Source organism: Callionymus lyra, chromosome 15 (genome assembly GCF_982586985.1).
Source record: "Callionymus lyra chromosome 15, fCalLyr1.hap1.1, whole genome shotgun sequence".
Lineage (NCBI taxonomy): Eukaryota > Metazoa > Chordata > Actinopteri > Syngnathiformes > Callionymidae > Callionymus > Callionymus lyra.
The window spans coordinates 9,187,042-9,210,741 of record NC_141832.1 but is presented as its reverse complement, the minus strand read 5'-3'; the positions used below and the strand labels follow the sequence as shown (position 1 = coordinate 9,210,741).

Here is a 23,700-nt window from a genome sequence, read left to right as displayed (position 1 = left end):
ACTTTGTTTTACATTTTTATATTGAATTTAAAAGGGTAAGAATTAAAAAAAAAAGTTTTACTTTAGACTATTTGTTTTTGAATTATTGGAATAAGAAGATCAAACTCTATGTGTAAAAATATACTTCAATTGTGAAAATATTATATTTAGAGTTTGGTCGATTATTAAAAAAAAACCTCTAACTTTTAATATAAAATAATGAAAAATGAAATAATATTAAACCATAAAAACAATTAAATAGATTAAAGAAAATTCAACATTTTAAATGTTAAATTGACGCTGATATATTTCACAAGTAAACATCAAACACGCTCAGACTGCTTTAAACTTTATTAACACGAACAAAAAAAACAAGGCCGAAGGCGACTGATGACATCACGAGTAGGCGGGGCTACAACGTGCAGTTGGCCTCCAGGTAGAGGCGACACTTGCTCATGTTCAGGTAGGTCTCCACCTGCAACACACACACACACACACACCGTCAACACTGTAGCGACACACACTCGGAGGAGGAGGAAAAAACACACACCTTGTGCATGTCCTTCTTGAAGCAGGCCAGGAGTTTGTAGGTTTTCTTCTGCGACTCCTCGTGACCCAGACTCTGGAAGTAGTTGACGTAAGGAGCCAGTTGAGGAAGAGACGTCTCCCCGAAACCTTCGGCGTCCTCCTGGTTGGACTAGAAGAACACACACACACACATATACACAAGTCTTACACCTGCCGGAGGCCGGGGGTTTTGGGGGTGGGTTAGAGTTCGGGGGGTCACCGTGATCAACATGTGGATCCCGGTCTTCAGCTCCTGCAGTTTGGGCGACAGATCGACCCTCAGGCCGGCAGCCAGAGCCAGAGTGCGGCTCGAGAACTCCCACGACTCCACCAGTCGAAACGAGACGGACAGAAGCTTCAGAACCTGAAGGAACGAGCAGGATTGAATATAACGTTTCAAATGTTTGTTTTTGTTATTATTATTATTTATAAAAAAATAAAAATTGAATTAAATATTTTCTATGTTAAAAGGTTAAAATGACGCATTACGTTTGATATTGTAATCCCAATTAATCAAAAATAAAATACCTAAATTTAATATTTTTAAATTCCAAGTCGTTTAAATTCAATATTAAATGGTGTAATTGTGTCACCAGACAATAATGAATTTAAGAAGGTACAAATTACGAAAATACTAAATTTAAAATATCCATTATTGAATTATTGGAATTAGAATATCAATCTCTATATCATTTTTTTTTTAAATATTCATTGATTGTTTACATTGAAATTGTGAATTTATTTATTAAAAACAACAACGATATTTAAAAAATGTATGGGCTTTTATTTACAGATCGAGTTTTATATTCGAATTAGCATTATTAAAAATATATCATTTCTAGATTGAATATTTTTGAATTTGTTGCATTTTAAATTAAATTTAAAATATTGGTCAAATAGTTCCACCGGACTAATATTGAATTTAGAATTAAATGGAATAAAAAATGTATTTTCTAGAATGATTGAAATCAAACTGTGTGTAAAAAATGATTTAAGAATAAACAAATTCAACCTTTCAATGTGCGAACTATTGAATTGAATGATGAAGTTATTATTATTAAGTGTAAGCTACTGTCACTAAAACTTCTGACAAAAGTGTATCATCGTTAGATACGACAAATCGTAGATTATTATTTCAACTATGAGAACATCAGTCTCTGAATGTTGTATAAAAAAAAAACTCGTGTCCTCGATGTCAAAAATCAAGAAAATGCCTCATGTCCCCATAAGTACCCTAAGCGAGTACGTGTGTGTGGCGGCTCACCGGGCTGCGCTGAGCTTCGTGTTTGTCGCTCGGACTGTTGAAGTAGTCGGAGTTACAGAAGTCCTGCGGCGAGATCTTGCTGAGCAGCCGTTGGTCCTCCATCTGCAGAGAACTCTCCTGTGACACAGACACAACCATCACTCAACGCCCCCCTCCATCGAGCCACCAGCGGGGGGGGGTCCTCACAAACATGGAGAAGAGGCTCTGGGCCAGCTGGTGCAGGTACTGGGCTCGGTTCACGGCGAGCGAGAAGCGCCGCTGATCCTCGTTCTGAGGCTGCGACGACACGCCCAGGAAGACGAGGCACAACAGGGCGAAGGCTGCGAAAAGGGAAAAAAAAAAAGTTGTCAAAAGTGTCCGGAGACTTTCGTGTCCTTCGAGTTCTCACCTGGGATCATGGCTGGAGCTGTGGTGGTGGTTCAGGTGTTGCCGGTCCGCGGCGAGCGCCGCTCTTATAGGCAAACGCCGACCGCTCGCCGCGGATTCGTGACGCGCGACAGAAAACATCCAAACAAAACGCGTGGACGTGAATAAAAGAAACGCCATCTGGACCCGCAGCGGAATATTCAGGAGCTCATAGCATCCTCGGTGCAGGAGCATGAATTTACCCAACGTTCCATGTGTTCCGTGTCACCGATCCACGGGTCGTGTTCGCGTAAACACCATCTGATAGTAGCGGGCGACCTTTGACCTAATGCCAACGGTGGCGATGGAAGAAAATATCGATACATATTGTGTTGATGATAAAATAATTACAATTATTAATGAATGATTAACATGCGAATATTCTCTGCGTTTGTTCATTTTTGTGTCGCGATTACACCTCCAGCCACAGAGCAGTAAAATGAGGCGGTGACTGAGGATGAGAGGATACAGTCGACTGCAGCAGCTTTTAAAGCTGATGTTTGGACATATTTTGGTTTGAAAACAAATGAAAGCAGTTACGACTGAGGACGAGAGGATACAGTGACTCCGGCAGCTTTTAAAGCTGATGTTTGGACATATCTTGGTTTGAAAAAAAGAGAGAGCAGTGACGACTGAGGACGAGAGGATACAGTGACTCTGGCAGCCATTTAAAGCTTATGTTTGGACATATTTTGGTTTGAAAACAAATGAAAGCAGTTACGACTGAGGATGAGAGGATACAGTGACTCCGGCAGCTTTTAATGCAGATATTTGGACATATTTTGGTTTGAAAACAAATGAAAGCAGTTACGACTGAGGACGAGAGGATACAGTGACTCCAGCAGCTTTGAAAGCTGATGTTTGGACATATCTTGGTTTGAAAACAAATGAAAGCAGTTACGACTGAGGACGAGAGGATACAGTGACTCCGGCAGCTTTTAAAGCTGATGTTTGGACATATTTTGGTTTGAAAACAAATGAAAGCAGTTACGACTGAGGATGAGAGGATACAGTGACTCCGGCAGCTTTTAAAGCTGATGTTTGGACATATTTTGGTTTGAAAACAAATGAAAGCAGTTACGACTGAGGATGAGAGGATACAGTGACTCCGGCAGCTTTTAATGCAGATGTTTGGACATATTTTGGTTTGAAAACAAATGAAAGCAGTTACGACTGAGGACGAGAGGATACAGTGACTCCGGCAGCTTTTAAAGCTGATGTTTGGACATATTTTGGTTTGAAAACAAATGAAAGCAGTTACGACTGAGGATGAGAGGATACAGTGACTCCGGCAGCTTTTAATGCAGATGTTTGGACATATTTTGGTTTGAAAACAAATGAAAGCAGTTACGACTGAGGACGAGAGGATACAGTGACTCCGGCAGCTTTTAAAGCTGATGTTTGGACATATTTTGGTTTGAAAACAAATGAAAGCAGTTACGACTGAGGATGAGAGGATACAGTGACTCCGGCAGCTTTTAATGCAGATGTTTGGACATATTTTGGTTTGAAAACAAATGAAAGCAGTTACGACTGAGGATGAGAGGATACAGTGACTCCGGCAGCTTTTAATGCAGATTTTTGGACATATTTTGGTTTGAAAACAAATGAAAGCAGTTACGACTGAGGACGAGAGGATACAGTGACTCCGGCAGCTTTTAATGCAGATGTTTGGACATATTTTGGTTTGAAAACAAATGAAAGCAGTTACGACTGAGGACGAGAGGATACAGTGACTCCGGCAGCTTTTAAAGTTGATGTTTGGACATATTTTGGTTTAAAAACAAATTAAAGTAGTTACGACTGAGGACAAGAGGATACAGTGACTCCGGCAGCTTTTAAAGCTGATGTTTGGACATGTTTTGGTTTGAAAACAAATGAAAGCAGTTACGACTGAGGACGAGAGGATACAGTGACTCCGGCAGCTTTTAATGCAGATGTTTGGACATATTTTGGTTTGAAAACAAATGAAAGCAGTTACGACTGAGGATGAGAGGATACAGTGACTCCAGCAGCTTTGAAAGCTGATGTTTGGACATATCTTGGTTTGAAAACAAATGAAAGCAGTTACGACTGAGGATGAGAGGATACAGTGACTCCGGCAGCTTTTAAAGCTGATGTTTGGACATATTTTGGTTTAAAAACAAATGAAAGCAGTTACGACTGAGGACGAGAGGATACAGTGACTCCGGCAGCTTTTAAAGCTGATGTTTGGACATATTTTGGTTTGAAAACAAATGAAAGCAGTTACGACTGAGAATGAGAGGATACAGTGACTCCAGCAGCTTTGAAAGCTGATGTTTGGATATATTTTGGTTTGAAAACAAATGAAAGCAGTTACGACTGAGGATGAGAGGATACAGTGACTCCGGCAGCTTTTAAAGCTGATGTTTGGACATATTTTTGTTTGAAAACAAACAGTGAACAAAGTCACACTCAAGATATTTTAGCATAAATACTTTATTATTATTAAATATGAAATAAATAAATAAATAAATATTCAGGCGGGAGATGTCGGGGGTCACAGGTTGAAGCAGCCGGGCTGATGCAGCAGCGCCGAGTTCAGGACGTTGTGAAGATCTCGCCTCAGCGCCCGCCAAGCGCAGGGAGCGCCTCCCTAACCGGGGAAGACAGACCTGTCAATCATCCGATCTCTTCATTTCAGACCAAACAACGTAGCGGCGTTTACCGGCTGCTGAATGTTCTGCGTCACGCTGAGGAAGTAGGAATCCAGAGCTCCGGAGGGAAAGACTCCAGGCAGCTGGAGGAACCCGATGATGACAATCAGCCAATCAGTCAACACACACACACACACACACTTGTGTCGAACAACTTACACATCGCCCCGCCTCGATCAGTCGCTGCTGGTAGACCCGGAATTCGTCAAAGCTCTCGGGGTTCCACGTGCCGATCCCTGGGGTTGCATTCCGGAACACCGCCTCGGCTCCTTCCAGCGACCGGTGCACCAGCGAATAGACAAGGTCGCACTATGGAATACTTCAGTTTAGGGACGGTTTCGGGGGGGTGACGGTCTGGCTGAGGAACACTCACCTTGACTGAGGGACCAGACAGGTCCACCTCCGGGAAACTCATGTTGCTGTTGAAGGGCAAGCAGTGGACCATAAACCGGGAGCCCTGGCGGTCCTGAACAAACGGTGTCAAACAATAGAAAAGCATAGAAGAAGAAAAAACACTCACCGGTCTGAGCAGGTTGTGGGTCTTCAGAACCACGTGACCAGGGAGCCAGCAGGTGGGCAGGCTGGTCACCAGGACCAGGAGGGTCCACAGGGTCAGGAGCATTGAGATGGGAGACATGCTGGTCCAAGTGTGGTCACAACGGTTTACAGAAGAGCTGCAGGACGTGGTTTGAGAGAGCGCAGCAGAGACGTTCTTGAGAAGGTGCTGAGGAACTGAAGGAGCTTTGGTGCTCAAGAGGTCCAGAAGGCTGAGGGTTGAGGTGTGTGTGGTTATGGCAAGACTGGCTGGTTTTAAACAGACGGAGAATGAAACTCTGTGATTGACTGAAAGTGGGAAATTTCCATTTTCACTTTCAGCTTTTTTTGATTCAGCAGAATTTGGAAACTTCTTCTATGTTTCCTCGAAAATCCATCATCAGGCCACAGTATTGATCATCGATGAATCCCACCGATCGGATTCATCCGGCGATGACGGGGGTCGCGTGGAACGTGACGACAACAGTGACGATGGTAACTTCAACGTGGGTTAGGTGACAACCGCTGAGATGGTGAGAGTTGATGATGAACATGAATCCGATGGTGACAATGAAGATGAAGATGAAGATGAAGATGAAGATGATGATGATGATGAAGATAGCTAGATGGAACTTTGTTGATCCCTATGGAAAAGTACTTTTTTGATGAAATGATAGTAATCATGATAAATTTGATGATGAAGACGGTGATGATGATGATGAAGATGATGATGATGATGATGATGATGATGATGATGATGATGATGAAGATGATGATGAAGATGATGATGAAGATGATGATGAAGATGAAGATGAATATTATTATGATGAAGATGAAGGTGATGATGGTGAGGATGATGATGATGATGATGAAGAGGATGATGATGTTGAAGATGATGAAGATGATGATGAAGATAATGAAGATAATGAAGATGATGAAGATGAAGATGAAGATGAATATTATTATGATGAAGATGAAGGTGATGATGGTGATGAAGATGAAGATCAATATTATTATGATGAAGATAAAGGTGATGATGACGACCACGACCACGACGATGATGATGATGAAGATGGAGATGATGAAGATGACAATAATGATGTAGAAGTTTATTACAATTATGATGGAGATAGTAAAGATAAAGATTAAAGTGATGATGATAATGATGAAGATGATGATGATGAAGAGGATGATGTAGAAGAATATCATGATGAAGATTATGATATTAAGTATAATACTAGTTGTGTTCAGTGAACTTGTCTAGAGAGATAATAGTTATTATTATTAATAATAATAATAATAATAATAATATTGTTAAAAAAAACCTTGATTTCATTTACGTTTGTGTTTCCGTTTCATGTCGACTGTCATGAAGACAACTGTTCATTTGTGGTTAACATGGTTCTGATGGAAACACCCACGGACCCTCGAGCGCACTCGTGGAAACAACAGCAACATGTCTCTGACGGAAGTGTGTGCGCGTGTGTCCACGAGTGTGTGTGTGTGTGCGTGTACTTCTGTTCCACCTGTGCACGAGAATCAAAACTATGAACTCATCCTTGTTTCACTTCTCAAACAAAGGAACGCAGAAAAGAAAGTCAGAAGAAGAAAACCGACAGGAAGTGTTGGTGACGTCAGAAGTAGAGAAGTGGATTTTTCTATCATCAGTAAAAAAAAAAAAACACACAAATCACTGACGACGACCTTCGTGACGTGTCAAGGACACACAAGTCTTTCTAACGGTCAGATTAGTAACTCAATGAATAAATAAAAACTTAAAACAGGATCCGGACATAAAATACTTTTTTTTAACTTTTATTTCAAAACATTTATTTACATATATAGACGTCATCTAAACAAGTGCCCCTCGGGTCACGGGGTCGACCTCCCTGAGGTCAGGAGGTCGTCCTCCCTCAGGCTCTGGTCCAGTCGCTGTGTTTCCGACTCCAGGACCGACACGACGGGCTGTAGGGTGACGGTGCACAGAGAGTTCCTTAATTCCTGGCGCAGGGACCGAAGGCTGCCGCTCTTCCCGCTGCTCTCCTGGATGAACAGCGCCCTCTGCTGGTGGTCGGTGGCCAAAAGGAGCTGGAGCTGACCCAGCATGTCCTCCAGGTCCGTCACTCGGACCCTCAGGCCTTCCTCTGGACTCTGCTGGGACGTTCATCGTGGTGAGGAAGGGAAAGTAAAAGGAAACGTCGTAACACGTCGTAACACGTCGTAAGATTTCGTAAGATTTCGTAACGCACCTGAAGATCCGACGAGTTTGTGCGAGTCTTGCTCATGACGAGCTGCCGGAGATTCAACCGCTGCTGCTCGACCTGGGTCGACAACAGGTGTGTCAGTGTGTGTGTGTGTGTGTGTGGACTCACAAAGACCTCTTGGTTGTGTGTGTGCACCTGTCGAAGTGTGTCTCTCAGTGTGCGTCTCTCCGTCTTCATCTTCCCGTTTTGATGCTTCAGGCAGAAGATTTTCTTGCTCAGTTGATTCTGCTGCAGCTCCAGTTCTGCCACCAGACGCAGAAGATCCAGTCGCTCCTGCAACTTCACACACAGACACACAAATATTAGTACACACACTGTTGTGTTGTGGGTGAAGACCAGTGAACACATGATGTCAGCCACACACCTACCCACTCAAACACACACTTGGTCACATGAATAGCAAGATAAAGATAAGATAATATTTGATGAGGTGAGATTAGATAAACATGGTGAGATTAGGTGTTATACAAGATGATGAGATAAGATAAAGTAAACCAAGATTAGTTAAGTTAAGGTAACATGAGATATGGTCTGATCAGAGCTAAGGTAAGATATGAGACATTTAGAAAATATAAAGTGAGATTAGAAGTTATAGTAAGTTAAGAGAGGTCAGGGTGAGCTAAGATAAGACGAGACAAAAAGAAGATTGGATGTGGGATAAGATTGGGTTTGCGAAAGGATTGGGTTTGGGATAAGATTGGGTTTGCGAAAGGATTGGGTTTGGGATAAGATTGGGTTTGCGAAAGGATTGGGTTTGGGATAAGATGGGGTTTGCGAAAGGATTGGGTTTGGGATAAGATGGGGTTTGCTAAAGGATTGGGTTTGGGATAAGATGGGGTTTGCGAAAGGATTGGGTTTGGGATAAGATGGGGTTTGGGAAAGGATTGGGTTTGGGATAAGATTGGGTTTGCGAAAGGATTGGGTTTGGGATAAGGTGGGGTTTGCTAAAGGATTTGGTTTGGGATAAGATGGGGTTTGCAAAAGGATTGGGTTTGGGATAAGATGGGGTTTGCGAAAGGATTGGGTTTGCGATAAGATGAGGTTTGCGAAAGGATTGGGTTTGGGATAAGATTGGGTTTGCGAAAGGATTGGGTTTGGGATAAGATTGGGTTTGCGAAAGGATTGGGTTTGCGATAAGATGGGGTTTGTGAAAGGATTGGGTTTGGGATAAGATTGGGTTTACGAAAGGATTGGGTTTGGGATAAGATTGGGTTTGCGAAAGGATTGGGTTTGGGATAAGATGTGGTTTGCGAAAGGATTGGGTTTGGGATAAGATGGGGTTTGCGAAAGGATTGGGTTTGGGATAAACTTGGGTTTGCGAAAGGATTGGGTTTGGGATAAGATTGGGTTTGCGAAAGGATTGGGTTTGCGATAAGATGGGGTTTGTGAAAGGATTGGGTTTAGGATAAGATGGGTTTGCGAAAGGATTGGGTTTGGGATAAGATTGGGTTTGCGAAAGGATTGGGTTTGCGAAAGGATTGGGTTTGCGAAAGGATTGGGTTTGCGATAAGATTAGGGTTTGTGAAAGGATTGGGTTTGGGATAAGATTAGGTTTGCGAAAGGATTGGGTTTGCGATAAGATTGGGTTTGTGAAACGATTGGGTTTGGGATAAGATTAGGTCTGCGAAAGGATTGGGTTTGCGATAAGATTGGGTTTGCGAAAGGATTGGGTTTGGGATAAGATTAGGTCTGCGAAAGGATTGGGTTTGCGATAAGATTGGGTTTGCGAAAGGATTGGGTTTGCGATAAGATTGGGTTTGGGATAAGATTGGGTTTGGGATAAGATTGGGTTTGGGATAAGATAGGGTTGGGGATAAGATAATATTGGGTTTGCAAAAAGGTTTTGGGATAAAATGGAGTTTGCGAAGCTTTCACTAAAGCACCAGTTTTCCTGGATTTGATAAAAGGATTAAATGATGACCCCACCTGATCCTTCATGTTCTCCTGCTGCACTCTTGATATGTTCTTCAGTGTGAGCAGATTTTCCTGCAGCTCCTCCCACAGACCTCCTCGCTCTCCTCCCTGCTCCGTGTCCAACTCAAGACTTTCTCCTCGCCTTCCCATTGACTTCCTCTTTCCTTCTGACTCGTGGTCTTCTAGTGTTCTCATCTTCTTCCTCTCCTCGTGGAGACTCAACAACACGTCGATCACTCTTCTCCACCTGCTCTCCACCTTCATCTTCGACTCCTTCTCTTCCTCCCACCATTCCTCCACCTTCCTCTCCTCTTCCGCTCTGGTCATCCCGTCATCCTCCTGTGGTCTAAGTCGAGCTCGGAGCTGCCGCACCATCTTGTCCTTCTCACTCAGGAGGACGAAGAGTTTGGAGGCCTCGTCGTGGCTCCTCTCCGCCTTCTGCATCCACACCTTCACCTCCTCGTCCCTCTCGTCCAGGAGTCTTTTCAGAGGTTGCAGGTTCTTTTCTTTCTCTCCCATCTGTTCATCTTTCATCTGTGCGTCACGTTCCACAGTCTGGATCTGCCACACTACCTCTTTCTTCTTAAACTCTTCCCTCTCGGTCTCCCACAAGTCCTCCTTTCCCTTAAACTCCTCCCTCTCTCTTTGCGACAAGTCCTCTTTCTTCTTGAACGCCATCCTCTCTTTTCTCCATGAGTCCTCCGTTATCTTGAACTCCTCCCTCTCTGTCCCCCATGAGTCCTCCTTTTTCTTGAACTCCTCCCTCTCTGTCCCCCATAAGTCCTCCTTTTCCTTGAACTCCTCCCTCTCTGTCCCCCATGAGTCCTCCTTTTTCTTGAACTCCTCCCTCTCTGTCCCCCATAAGTCCTCCTTTTCCTTGAACTCCTCCCTCTCTGTCCCCCATGAGTCCTCCTTTTCCTTAAACTCCTCCCTCTCTCTTTGCGACAAGTCCTCTTTCTTCTTGAACTCCATCCTCTCTGTCTCCCATGATTCCCCCTTTTTCTTGAACTCCTCCCTATCCGTCTTCCACGAATCCTCCTTTACCTTGAACTCGTCCCTCTCCGTCTCCCAAAAGTCTTCCTTTTTCTTGAACTCCTCCCTCTCCGTTTCCCACAAGTCCTCCTTTTTCTTGAACTCCTCCCTCTCTCCCTCCCAAAAGTTCTCCTTTTTCTTAAACATCTCCTTTTCTGTCCCCCATGATAACTCCTTTTCCTTAAACTCCTCCCTCTCTCTTTTCCATAACTCCATCATCTTCATGTAGTCCTCCCTCTCTCTCGCTTCTGTCAACTCAGCTATTTTCCTGTACCATGAGTCCTCCTTTTCCTTGAACTCCTCCCTCTCTGTCCCCCACAAGTCATCTTTTTTCTTGAACTTCGCCCTTTCTGTTCCCCATGTTTCCTCCTTTTCTTTAAATGCCTCCCTCTCTTTCCCCAACAAGTCCTCCTTTTTCTTGAACTCCTCCCTCTCTGTCTCCCACAAGTCCTCTTTGTCCTTGAACACCTCCCTCTCCGTTTCCCACAAGCCCTCCTTTTTCTTGAACTCCTCCCTCTCCAGTTCACACAAGTCCTCCTTTTTCTTGAACTCCTCCCTCTCTGTACCCCATGAGTCCTCCTTTTCCTTGAACTCCTCCCTCTCTGTCCCCCACGAGTTCTCCTTTTCCTTGAACTCCTCCCTCTCTGTCCCCCACGAGTCCTCCTTTTTCTTGAACTCCTCCCTCTCCGTCCCCCACAAGTCCTCCTTTATCTTGAACTCCTCCCTCTCTGTCCCCCACAAGTCCTCCTTTTTCTTGAACTCCTCCCTCTCTGTCCCCCACGAGTCCTCCTTTATCTTGAACTCCTCCCTCTCTGTCCCCCACGAGTCCTCCTTTTTCTTGAACTCCTCCCTCTCTGTCCCCCACAAGTCCTCCTTTTTCTTGAACTCCTCCCTCTCTATCCCCCACAAGTCCTCCTTTATCTTGAACTCCTCCCTCTCTGTCCCCCATAAGTCCTCCTTTTCCTTGAACTCCTCCCTCTCTGTCCCCCACAAGTCCCCCTTTTTCTTGAACTCCTCCCTCTCTGTCCCCCACAAGTCCTCCTTCATCTTAAACTCCTCCCTCTCTGTCCCCCACAAGTCCTCCTTTTCCTTGAACTCCTTCCTCTCTGTCCCCCACGAGTCCTCCTTTATTTTGAACTCCACCCTCTCTGTCCCCCACGAGTCCTCCTTTATTTTGAACTCCGCCCTCTCCGTCCCCCACGAGTCCTCCTTTTCCTTGAACTCCTCCCTCTCTGTCCCCCACGAGTCCTCCTTTTTGTTGAACTCCTCCCTCTCTGTCCCCCACGAGTCCTCCTTTATTTTGAACTCCACCCTCTCTGTCCCCCACGAGTCCTCCTTTATTTTGAACTCCGCCCTCTCCGTCCCCCACGAGTCCTCCTTTTCCTTGAACTCCTCCCTCTCTGTCCCCCACGAGTCCTCCTTTTTGTTGAACTCCTCCCTCTCTGTCCCCCACAAGTCCTCCTTTATCTTGAACTCCTCCCTCTCTGTCCCCCACAAGTCCTCCTTTATTTTGAACTCCGCCCTCTCCGTCCCCCACGAGTCCTCCTTTTCCTTGAACTCCTCCCTCTCTGTCCCCCACCAGTCCTCCTTTATTTTGAACTCCACCCTCTCTGTCCCCCATGAGTCCTCTTTTATCTTGAACTCCTCCCTCTCTGTCCCCCATGAGTCCTCCTTTTTCTTGAACTCCTCCCTCTCTGTCCCCCACAAGTCCTCCTTCATCTTTAACTCCTCCCTTTCTGTCCCCCATGAGTCCTCCTTTTCCTTGAACTCCTCCCTCTCTGTCCCCCACGAGTCCTCTTTTTTCTTAAACTCCTCCCTCTCTGTCCCCCACAAGTCCTCCTTTATCTTAAAGTCCTCCCTCTCTGTCCCCCACAAGTCCTCCTTTATCTTAAAGTCCTCCCTCTCCGTCCCCCACAAGTCCTCCTTTAGTTTGAACTCCGCCCTCTCCGTCCCCCACGAGTCCTCCTTTTCCTTGAACTCCTCCCTCTCTGTCCCCCACAATTCCTCCTTTATCTTGAACTCCTCCCTCTCTGTCCCCCATAAGTCCTCCTTTTCCTTGAACTCTTCCCTCTCTGTCCCCCACGAGTCCTCTTTTTTCTTGAACTCCTCCCCCTCTGTCCCCCACGAGTCCTCCTTTATCTTGAACTCCTCCCCCTCTATCCCCCACGAGTCCTCCTTTATCTTGAACTCCTCCCTCTCTGTCCCCCATGAGTCCTCCTTTTTCTTGAACTCCTCCCTCTCTGTCCCCCATAAGTCCTCCTTGTCCCTGAACTCTTCCCTCTCTGTCCCCCACGAGTCCTCTTTTTTCTTGAACTCCTCCCTCTCCAGTTCCCACAAGTCCTCTTTTTTCTTGAACTCCTCTCTCTCTGTCCCCCACGAGTCCTCTTTGTTTTTGAACTCCTCCCTCTCTGTCCCCCACGAGTCCTCTTTTTTCTTGAACTCCTCCATCTCCGTCCCCCATGAGTCCTCCTTTTTCTTGAACTCCTCCCTCTCTGTCCCCCACGAGTCCTCCTTTATCTTGAACTCCTCCCTCTCTGTCCCCCATGAGTCCTCCTTTTTCTTGAACTCCTCCCTCTCTATCCCCCACGAGTCCTCCTTTATCTTGAACTCCTCCCTCTCTGTCCCCCATGAGTCCTCCTTTTTCTTGAACTCCTCCCTCTCTGTCCCCCATAAGTCCTCCTTTTCCTTGAACTCCTCCCTCTCTGTCCCCCATAAGTCCTCCTTTTCCTTGAACTCCTCCCTCTCTGTCCCCCATAAGTCCTCCTTTTTCTTGAACTCCTCCCTCTCTGTCCCCCATAAGTTATTTTTCTTCTCAAATTCCTCAATTTGTATTGTCCATGAGTTCTCCTCTTCCATAAACCTTTCCCTCTCTCTTTCCCATACGTTTTTCATCTCTTTGTATTCCCCTCTTTCCTTCTCCCAAGAGTTTTCCTTCACAGTGAATTCTCGGAGCAAGGAAAACTCTTTCTTCTCAAATTCTTCTTTCAGCATCTTCCACTCCCCCCTCTCGGTTTGCCATGACTTATCCTTCTCCTTAAACTCCTCCCTCTCTCTTTTCCATAACTCCATCATCTTCATGTAGTCCTCCCTCTCTCTCGCTTCTGTCAACTCAGCTATTTTCCTGTACCATGAGTCCTCCTTTTCCTTGAACTCCTCCCTCTCTGTCTCCCACATGTCCTCCTTTTTCTTGAACTCCTCCCTCTCCCTCTCCCATAAGTCCTCCTTTTTCTTGAACTCCTCCCTCTCTGTCCCCCACCAGTCCTCCTTTTTCTTAAACTCCTCCCTCTCTGTCCCCCATGAGTCCTCCTTTTTCTTGAACTCCTCCTTCTCTGTCCCCCATGAGTCCTCCTTTTTCTGGAACTCCTCCCTCTCTGTCCCCCACAAGTCCTCCTTTTTCTTGAACTCCTCCATCTCCACCTCAGTCCACCTGTCCCTTTCTCTGTCCCATGAAGTTTCTTTCTCCTTGTACACCTCCCTCTCCCTTTCCCAAGAGTTTTCCTTCTCACTGAACTCTCTGAGCAAGTATTCATTTTTCTTCTCAAATTCCTCCTCTTTTTTCTTGAACTCCTCCCTCTCTTTGTCCCATGACTCCTGCTTTCTCTGAAACTCCTCCCTCTCCATCTCCCACAAGTTCTTCTCCTCCTCATAGTCCTCTCTCTCCTCCCTTGCCTTGATCTCCCTTTTCTCTTTCTGCCACGAGTCCTTCCCTTTCCTCAACTCCTCCCTCTCTTCCTTCCATGACTCCTGCTTTTTGTGAAACTCCTCACTTTCCTTCTCCCATGAGTCCAGCTTTTTGTGAAAATCCATCCTCTCCGTCTCCCAAACGTTCTCCTTTCCCTTGCACTCCTCCCTCTCTCTGTACCAGGAGCTCCTTCTTTCCTCAAACTCCTCCTTCTCTCGGAGCCAGGAGTCCTTCTCGTTCTTAAACTCCTCCCTCTCCGCCTCCCACGAGTCCTCCTTTTTCTTGAACTCCTCTCCCTCCAGTTGCCACAAGGTCATTATCTTCACGAGCTCCTCCCTTTCTCTGCGCCACGATTCCTCCTTTTTCTCAAACTCCTCCCTCTCTCTCTGCCAGATGTTCTCCTTCTCCGCAAACTCCTCCATCTTCGTTTGCCCGAAAATCTCTCCTCCTCTCCGCAAGGAATCCTCCTCCATGTCTCTTTGTAGCAAGTCATCGTTCCTGAACTCTCCTCGGAACTTTCCGTTGTCATCATTTCTCTCCTTCTCTTTTTGGTCCACCTGGGCCTCCGTTGTCCTCTGCAGCGAATCCGTCCCCTCACTCCTTTGATGCTGGACGATGAACCGCTCAAGCTCTCTTTTCACCATCTCAAACCGACCTAATACACATCGAAGGACAAGTCAGAGTAAGTGGTATCTTAGAAGGTGTGTAGGACACTCACAGTTAAGCGTGAGGTTGGACTCCTGCAGTTCCCTCGATCGATCATACGAATGTTTTCGAACCACTTCCTCCTGACCCTGAGACTGATGATGGCAGATTTGCTGCTGCAGCGAAGCCGTCAGAGATCTGGACAAGATGTGCGTTATTAACACGGTTGTCGTGTTCGCGAGATAAGTGTTTGCTCACCTGAGATCCTCCAGCTTTTTCTGAAGTCTCTCGGCAGTTTCTCCGATTTCCCGAGTCCATGATCTTTCTTCACCAGCCCGAGTTCCATGAACAGGTGAATCCTGGGAAAATATTAGAGCTTTTAAGATCCTTGCTTGTTCTTAAGCAAGGGGTGTTATTTGTCAAGAATCTGGCGTTATGATACGTATATCGAAACAGGGGCAACAACACAATACAACACAACATATATAGTAATACTGTAGTAATATAGTATTTGTAGTATTGTCGAGTACTTGACTCTGGTGTTGCAGAATTTACAGACCACATGACTCTTGACGAGGTCGTAACTGCTTTCATTTGTTTTCAAACCAAAATATGTCCAAACATCAGCTTTAAAAGTTGCTGCAGTCACTGTATCCTCTCGTCCTCAGTTGTAACTGCTTTCATTTGTATTCATACGAAAATATGTCCAAACATCAGTTTTAAAAGCTGCTGCAGTCACTGTATCCTCTCGTCCTCAGTTGTAAATGCTTTCATTCGTATTCAGACAAAAATATGTCCAAACATCAGTTTTAAAAGCTGCTGGAGTCGACTGTATCCTCTTGTCCTCAGTCATAATTGCTTTAATTTGTTTTCAAACCAAAATATGTCCAAACATCAGCTTTAAAAGTTGCTGCAGTCACTGTATCCGCTCGTCCTCAGTTGTAACTGCTTTCATTTGTGTTCAGACAAAAATATGTCCAAAAATCAGTTTTAAAAGCTGCTGGAGTCACTGTATCCGCTCGTCCTCAGTTGTAACTGCTTTCATTTGTATTCATACAAAAATATGTCCAAAAATCAGTTTTAAAAGCTGCTGCAGTCACTGTATCCTCTCGTCCTCAGTTGTAAATGCTTTCATTTGTATTCAGACAAAAATATGTCCAAACATCAGTTTTAAAAGCTGCTGGAGTCGACTGTATCCTCTTGTCCTCAGTCATAACTGCTTTAATTTGTTTTCAAACCAAAATATGTCCAAACATCAGCTTTAAAAGCTGCTGGAGTCAAATGTATCCTCTCGTCCTCAGTCGCTGCTGTGATCTTAGATTATTTCATTGTTCCTTTAATTTTGGAGGATGTAACTACTGCTGCCATCTAGGGGGCAGAAGTTTAATCAATCATTCAATTTCTACCGCTTAATCCCTTATCGAGGTCGCGGGGAGACTGGAGTCTATCCCAGTTTCATTGGGCGTGAGGCAGGGGACACCCTGGACAGGACCCCAGTCTGTCGCAGGACACACAAAGACAGACAACCATTCACACACACACTCATACTTATGGACAATTTCCCCAAGTTCTCAATCAACCTCTGTTATTTTTGGACTGTGGGAGGAAACCAGTTTAATCGCAACACAAAAATGAAAAAATTGTAAGTAAGAAAACATTTTGAACATTATTTTTTGAATACACACTTTTTTAAAATATAAACAAAAAATAATTATGATAAAAATGATGAATACAAATATATAAATATGTATAATATAAAATACAAATTATGAATTAATTTGTTCTTGATTATTTTCTCTTAAAATCCTTGACTCTGTCGTCATAAGATCCTGACATGAATCCAACAACCTTTGGTTCCACAACGAGGTTCTCTTACCAGACACACCATGTCGATGCCAGAAGACTGACGCTGATCACACCCGCTGAAGACACAACAAAAACCACAGAAGATTCTTTAAACAATCCATTTGAAATGGCTGAATTATTACCATACAACTAAAGACGACCCTCACCTGTCGGTGACCTCTGAACTCCACCCTCCCCGTTCCACCTCAAGACCCGGCGGCTCCGCGGTGACGGGGGACAGCGGAGGCGGAGAGGCGAGGGACGGGTTCATCGTGGACTGGCGGGGATTCGTGGAGGCGCAGCTGGACAGAAGCAGGCTGGACAGATGCGAGAGGTCCGTCCTCAGCAGCAGCAGCTCTCTGTGAAGCACAGTCGGGTCCAGGAGTCGCTCGTGGCACAACGGGTCGGGACAAACAAACCTGTTCGCGGAGGTTTTCAAATGGAGACAGTGACGTTTAATGTCCGCCACGGACCCCTGGAGCGACAGGAGCCCCTTCTTCCGTTGTCTTTGCGTCTCCGGAAACTGGACAAACGTCATAGTTAAAAGACACGAACGAATCAAACGATCACACCTCAGCCGAACCTCCGTGTCTCTCTGCCGCTCGGACGTTTGGTTTTCAGCTTTTTTTATCGTGGCAGACCAGTCGGCCATTAGATTCTGGACGTCCCACCTCAGCGTTTGATTGGACTCTTCGGATTGTTGGATACGTTCCAAGAGAAGCGCGTTTGTGTTGGCGAGATCCAGGGACCTGATGACGAACAGACAAGTGTTTGAATGCAAGTAAGTAAGTAAGTAATTTATATTTATATAGCGCTTTTCCAGACCAGGGTCACAAAGCGCTTAAACAATCAAAACAATACTCAATAAAATATATACTTTAAAGGTCAAGATAACACCGAGACAAACACAGGAGTTCCAGAAAATCAAGGAAAAGCCCGAACAAATAAAAATGTCTTAAGATGTCGCTATATCAGGTTTACCTTCCACGGTCTAGCTTGTTTTTTAATAACAAATATCTAATTAAATATATTGTATCGAGTCAGGAACAAAAAGAAACTACATACATGTGATTTATATGCACTGCAGATAAACTTCTACACAAACACAATCTTATTTAGGTTGCCAACAAACTCCCATAATGCCTTTCTTCTTCTATTTAGTGACGGCTGATTGGTCGCTCCTACAGTGCTTTTTTAAAATTACATCAAAATGGATACGTCAAAAGTTATTGGTTGGCTGGGCGGCAAAGCATTATGGTAGGTGTTCAGGTCACCGTTACAGAGAGGGTTGTTGAGAGACAAGACCACTCATTATACATTTTGATTACCAAAAGATTACTTCTTCGCGGATTTCTTTGAATGTGTCAAAACGTTACTCCCAAAATAAACCAGATACCACTTTATTACACATGGACGTACCTGTGTTGTTCCTTTTCAAGCTGAGTCAGCGTGTTCTCCAGCGAGCGGCTGTTTTCATCGTTGATCTTCTGCAGCATTTGAAGGTCATTTCTTTAGACTTCTCGTTTACCAACGCATATACTCAAATAAATGATTATTATCATCACTATCGTTCTGCTAAATGGAGTCAAGATCATATTTTCAAGATCCGAGTCATCATAAAATCGTGTGGAGTTGGGTCACCTTGTCTTTGTTCAGCTGGAGCTTCAAACACTTCACTTGCTCTCGGTACTCCAGGACCTGGAACACAAAAGTTTCAAACTATGGAGTAAAAAAGAATGAAAATGGTGAGTGAAGAGGAAGAGTTTTGTAACCTTGTTTTGGAGGCGGTGTAGAAGCAGAGCCTGACGAGCTTCTCGTTCTTTCGCGGCTCTCAGTCTCCTGCGCTGCTCCTGCTGCAGAGATCATGACGCAGCTCAACAAGTGTGTTTGCATGATGGCTGACGGTTTATTATCAGATGTTTTGCTATTTTAATTTTCCTGGAAATAATATTGAATCTTATTTTTCTTATAAATGTAAGTAAGTAAGTAAGTAAGAAAGTAAGTAAAGCTTGTTTCTAAGGTCCTTTCTAGACAAGGGACACAAAGCGCTTAAGCAATCAAAAACAATATACGGGTGAAATACATGTTTTAAAAGGCCAAGACACATAAGACAAAAACAGGAGACCCAGAAAATCAGGGAAAAGCCTGCATAAATAAGTTAATAAGAATTTAAAATTGATCCTGAAAGAAACTGGCAGCGAGTGAAGAGTTTTAAGGATCGGAGAAATGTGAGTTCTTCTACTAGAGCGGCTCAGAATTCTCGCTGCAAAGTTTTGTATCAACTGCAGGCGAGACAGATCCTTCTTGATTAGACATGAAAATAAACTGTTACAATAGTCTAAACGAGAAGAAACAAACGCATGGATTACAACCTTAAGATTGTGTTGTGACAACATTTTCCTATGTTGAGAGATTTTTCTTAGTTGAAGGAAACAGTTTCTGGTCTCTTTTGTGTAAGAATGCACTGATCCGATGCTGGCATCAGTCCAGTCCAGTCTCTCAAAGTTGGATCGGGTATGAGTGAAAAAGCTCTGATCCACGCATTCGATCTATACAGTTTAATAGTAAGTAAGTAACAGTTATTTGTGAAGCGCCTTTCTAGACCAGGGTCACAAAGTACTTAAATCCAAGAACAATCAAAAGCAATACACAGTTAAAATACATACAAGTTTAAAAAGTTTAAAAGGCCAAGACATACGATAAACACAGTCCCAGAAAATTAGGAAAAAGCACAAATAAAGATATAATTATGTTTGCTCTAGCCTTTTTTTTTCTTTTTTTTTTTTTTTTTTAAATCAGATGCATCCAAAATCTTTTTTCAGGTTAGATGGTAAACAAAGTTTACATTTTAAGTCTATGTTCTCAAAATGCTGGTAAACACTTGATGAATAAATACATCTTTGTTATCCTATGTGTAGTCATTTTGCTTTTTATGAAAGAAGTGCAAGAAAGTTAATATTTTAACGCTGGTATCGGATCGGCATGGGCCGACTCTCAAAGCACAGGTATTGGTATCGGGAGCGTAAACGTCGGATCGGTGTATCCCCACATCAATGTAGTCTATGACGCTTTCAAAAATTCTCTTACCTGATCCTCCAGCTGTCCCCGCGGACCCCTTTCTTCCCGAGGTGGATGATCCATGCTGGCCATTGAGGAGACACTTATCTGTGAAAATGTCAATCAAATGAATTAAATCAAGAATAAGGCGGTTCGAACGACGTCAAGTGCTAGAGTAAAGCCGACAAATATGAAGATAATATACTCTGCAGGTGGCTTTGGCAACATTGGCTTTAAGTTATATTACTAAATGAAATCTACTGATGGTAACAATCTAAGATATTGTATATAATCTTATATAAAACGATTTTTAGTGTGATATGTGTGATGTTAGAACTGTATAATTACTACTAGAAAACAGCTATTTCAAATGTACATGCTCTAAAGAGGAACTACTACCAGGAGATTTTGCCATTTTGTTTATATATTATACTTACCAGCTTTTTTTGCTGCCCTGATAAAGATCTACGAAGGAAGAAATGAAAACACTGCGTTTATAACTTGAGTTCTGGTTCAGCAAGACTGTAGATTCCAAATGTGTTCACGTCAAACTATTTTAAACTATAATGCAAAAGCCGCCGATAAACCGTCGTTATGTTCAGAATTCATCCAGTAACGTGAATGTTAAAGTAAGAAAAGAAAAAGGGTAAAAAACGAGCTTGTTTGGTGGTTAGCATGTTAGCATGCTAAACTTTAAAGACAAGAATTCAAAACATTGCGCGGCTTCTTCTTCTGCGACTTCTGGTAAAACTTTATTGCCAGCTGCTAGCTAGCTTGACGGCTCATTGTCGCCGCCTACTGGAGGGTAGTGTCAACTTTCGGACCACATATAGAGAGATGGATAAACTTTATTATTGTTGCGCTTTGTAGGATCAATAAAATAGTGATCAGTTTGTGTAATACGAGGGACGAATAAGTATCATAAAATTAAAATTAAACGGAATTTTGTGGTGAGGTAAAGAAGTTTGAGAATACTTGCATTTTAAATTATCACTACTGATCAGAATTATAGAGTCAATTATATGAAAAAAAAGGCTTCGATCCATTTCTTCCTTGAGATCTTAAGTGTAATATGTTTTTAATTTAGAATAATGACATCAATAGGACAGTAGTATTATCTGTCACCAGTAGATGACGCCACAAGACGATGATACCTCTATTAATATAATAAGTCATAACAATATATTGTTTTTCCTGTTGTTTTTTTAAATCAATATAATAATACATTTAAAAAAGTAGATCAATTCTCTCGCTTATAAACATTTTTTGTTTAAAAATGTATAATTTTCCTTCACACCGTAGCTAATTTAACCTTTTCACATTCCTCGTCTTATTGATTTAATCCATATATTTTATTTCCTGCAACACGTGTAAAAAATAGTTTTAATGAAGGACGATTAAATTCAACTAGTAGAGATAAACGTATAATATACCTAAAATAAATGTGTAAACGAATGAATAAATATATCATTTTATTGACATTTACATTTTTACATTTACATTTATTTATTCATACATTTTGACGTGTATTTACTAGTAAATTAAATTACTTGTATTTCGTTATTTCAACATGTTTTTATAAATTTTGTCTGTTATTTATTTCGCCACGAGGGGGAGACATTTACCACCAGTGAGCGGATGAATCCTCGCGAACATACGTCACAAAACAGACACAAAGTAAGACTCATGTCTGCGTCATCAGTTCCTATAGTTCAAAGATCATGTCAAAACCAACAATACGATTTACTACTAGTCTCCAAATATGACTGAAGGGTGTTTGTCATTTATGTTTGCATTTATTGGCCCTAAAAATTAAAATAATAATTTAAAAATAGTATTTGGGGAAAACGTGATTTTGTATTCGATTTATAAATAAATACAAATTATATATAACGCAATAAAATAATTTAGCATATTTAGCTTGTTTTTATTACTTAATTTAATACTTTTTTATTCGCTTCTTTATTTTTGCTTGATGGCCCCTAACTACAGACACTATAAAATGTGGCCCCGGAGGAAATGAAACTTCCCAGCCCTGCTGTAAGGAAGAGGACCTCGGGAACCGGAGACTCGGGTGCTTGAATTTAAGGTGGAGGTCCAGGGACAAGTCTGGACTCTCAATGTGCGCTTCTTTTTTTTTTTGGACAGATGTTGTGAAGGAAACAAGAAAAACACAATAACCAGTTACAGCTCTGACGATGACGTCATGAGCGCTCGCCTCCGTGTGTCAGGACCGAAAGGAGGATCCGCCTCAGGAACGACGAGGCGTTTCCGAGTGTGGGTGGTCTGGTCAGGATGGGAGCGAGAGAGAATAAAGCTGCAGCTCTCATGTTTCCAGCAGAAAAAAAAAGAAAAAGAAAAAGAAGGAGCGGAGAAGCAGCGAGGAGGAGAGACACATGTGTCCTCCAGATGTGGCCCGCAGTGTCTCCGCAGAGGAAAAGGGAAGGTTTTAAAAGCAAATGGAAAATTGGTGCTAAACAGTTTTTTATTGTCGAGGATTACAGAGTACAGTACACAACACACCTGCCCAAATACACACCACCCACACACACACACAACACACCTGCCCAAATACACACCACCCACACACACACACAACACACCTGCCCATATACACACCACCCACACACACACACACACACACACACACACACACACACACACACCAGGTGTTGAATCACGCAAACGTTCGTCACGAGACAACACGTGGATGACGTGTGACGTCACGCGCTCGGACTTGATAAATGTCGCGCACGAACCTGGAGGTCAGAGAATACGTCGAGGTCACGTGACGATGTTCCTTTAATATACAGACAATTATACAATGATCAATAGTTTGCTTTAAACAAAAAAAAACGATCGATAAGTAAATAATATTTTTTGAATTCGGGTGGAAAATGTGAAACTTTATTGTAAAATGTTTATATTTTAAATCTCAATTTTTTTCAACATATTTTATTCGATCTTTGCTAATTTTTTTAACTATATATTTTTTACGTGTATTGCTACTAGAAATGTGAATTTCTTTGTACAAAGTATGAATATCTCGAGAATAATACAATGATATGTGTTTGAAGAAAATCTTACATTAATAAAGTATTACTATAAGTGATAAATGCATTTTGATTCGATTTTAAAAAATATATAAATAATATAATTTGTAGTATTTGATCAGAATCAGAAACTTTTATTGTCAGTCGTGTAAACACAACAGGATTTTTTTTGTGTGGTAATATTACACAATAAAATAATACAAATTAAATAAAAAGGGATTAATACAATACAATAAAATTAATTCCGTTAATTTCATTAACAAGAGACGTTACTATAAAATGTAATATAAATCAATTATTATATACAATTTTAAAAAGTAAATAATATTACAGTAATAAAAATACTTGTTGTTCAACAATTCGTCAAACTTGGCTGTCAAGGTTTATTCAACAATAAATTATTAAATAAATACTATATATATATATATATATATATATATATATATATATATATATATATATATTAAAAGCATAAAATAATGTGTTAATATATCAAATTAAATTGGATTGTTTTTGTAAAACAAAATACATTTCTTCTATATATGCTCATGGTGGAGAAAAATGTTTATTTTTTCAAACGTCTCACTTTTGTTTTCAGAACCGCATGAATCAGCTTCCTACCAATAATCTGACCTTTGAGTCCATTACACAGAACAAGTTGTCAAAACAGACACACACACACACACACACACACACACACACACACACACACACACACACACACACACACACACACACACACACACACACACACACACACACACACACACACGGCAGCAGC

At 42.5% G+C, this 23,700-nt stretch overlaps 2 protein-coding genes across 3 annotated transcripts; both read right to left on the bottom strand.

Moving 5' to 3' along the window:
• Window positions 1–379: 379 nt before the first annotated feature.
• On the bottom strand, window positions 380–2,017 carry gh1 (growth hormone 1). Its single transcript, XM_087809961.1, is given in 5 exon segments — window positions 380–454; window positions 530–710; window positions 777–910; window positions 1,811–1,927; window positions 1,997–2,017. Coding segments are annotated over 5 exon segments (501 nt in total). The 5' UTR covers window positions 2,003–2,017; the 3' UTR covers window positions 380–391.
• Window positions 2,018–7,245: 5,228 nt separating this feature from the next.
• On the bottom strand, window positions 7,246–20,573 carry LOC148064817 (uncharacterized). 2 transcript variants are annotated; one of them, XM_087809461.1, is made up of 15 exons: window positions 20,304–20,573; window positions 19,897–19,974; window positions 18,582–18,662; window positions 18,451–18,507; window positions 18,229–18,296; window positions 17,393–17,558; window positions 17,229–17,332; window positions 16,977–17,168; window positions 16,841–16,886; window positions 15,223–15,323; window positions 15,038–15,162; window positions 9,618–14,974; window positions 7,827–7,970; window positions 7,677–7,748; window positions 7,246–7,578 (listed from the first exon to the last, which is right to left on the bottom strand). In XM_087809461.1, the coding sequence occupies exons 2-15, from the start codon at window positions 19,957–19,959 to the stop codon at window positions 7,300–7,302; spliced, it is 6,855 nt and encodes a 2,284-aa protein (XP_087665587.1). In that variant the 5' UTR covers window positions 19,960–19,974; window positions 20,304–20,573; the 3' UTR covers window positions 7,246–7,299. The 2 variants fall into 2 exon arrangements, with proteins under 2 accessions (XP_087665587.1, XP_087665586.1); XM_087809460.1 differs by lacking the exons at window positions 18,229–18,296; window positions 18,451–18,507; window positions 18,582–18,662; window positions 19,897–19,974; window positions 20,304–20,573 and having other exon boundaries at window positions 7,827–7,964; window positions 17,393–17,555.
• Window positions 20,574–23,700: the final 3,127 nt, after the last annotated feature.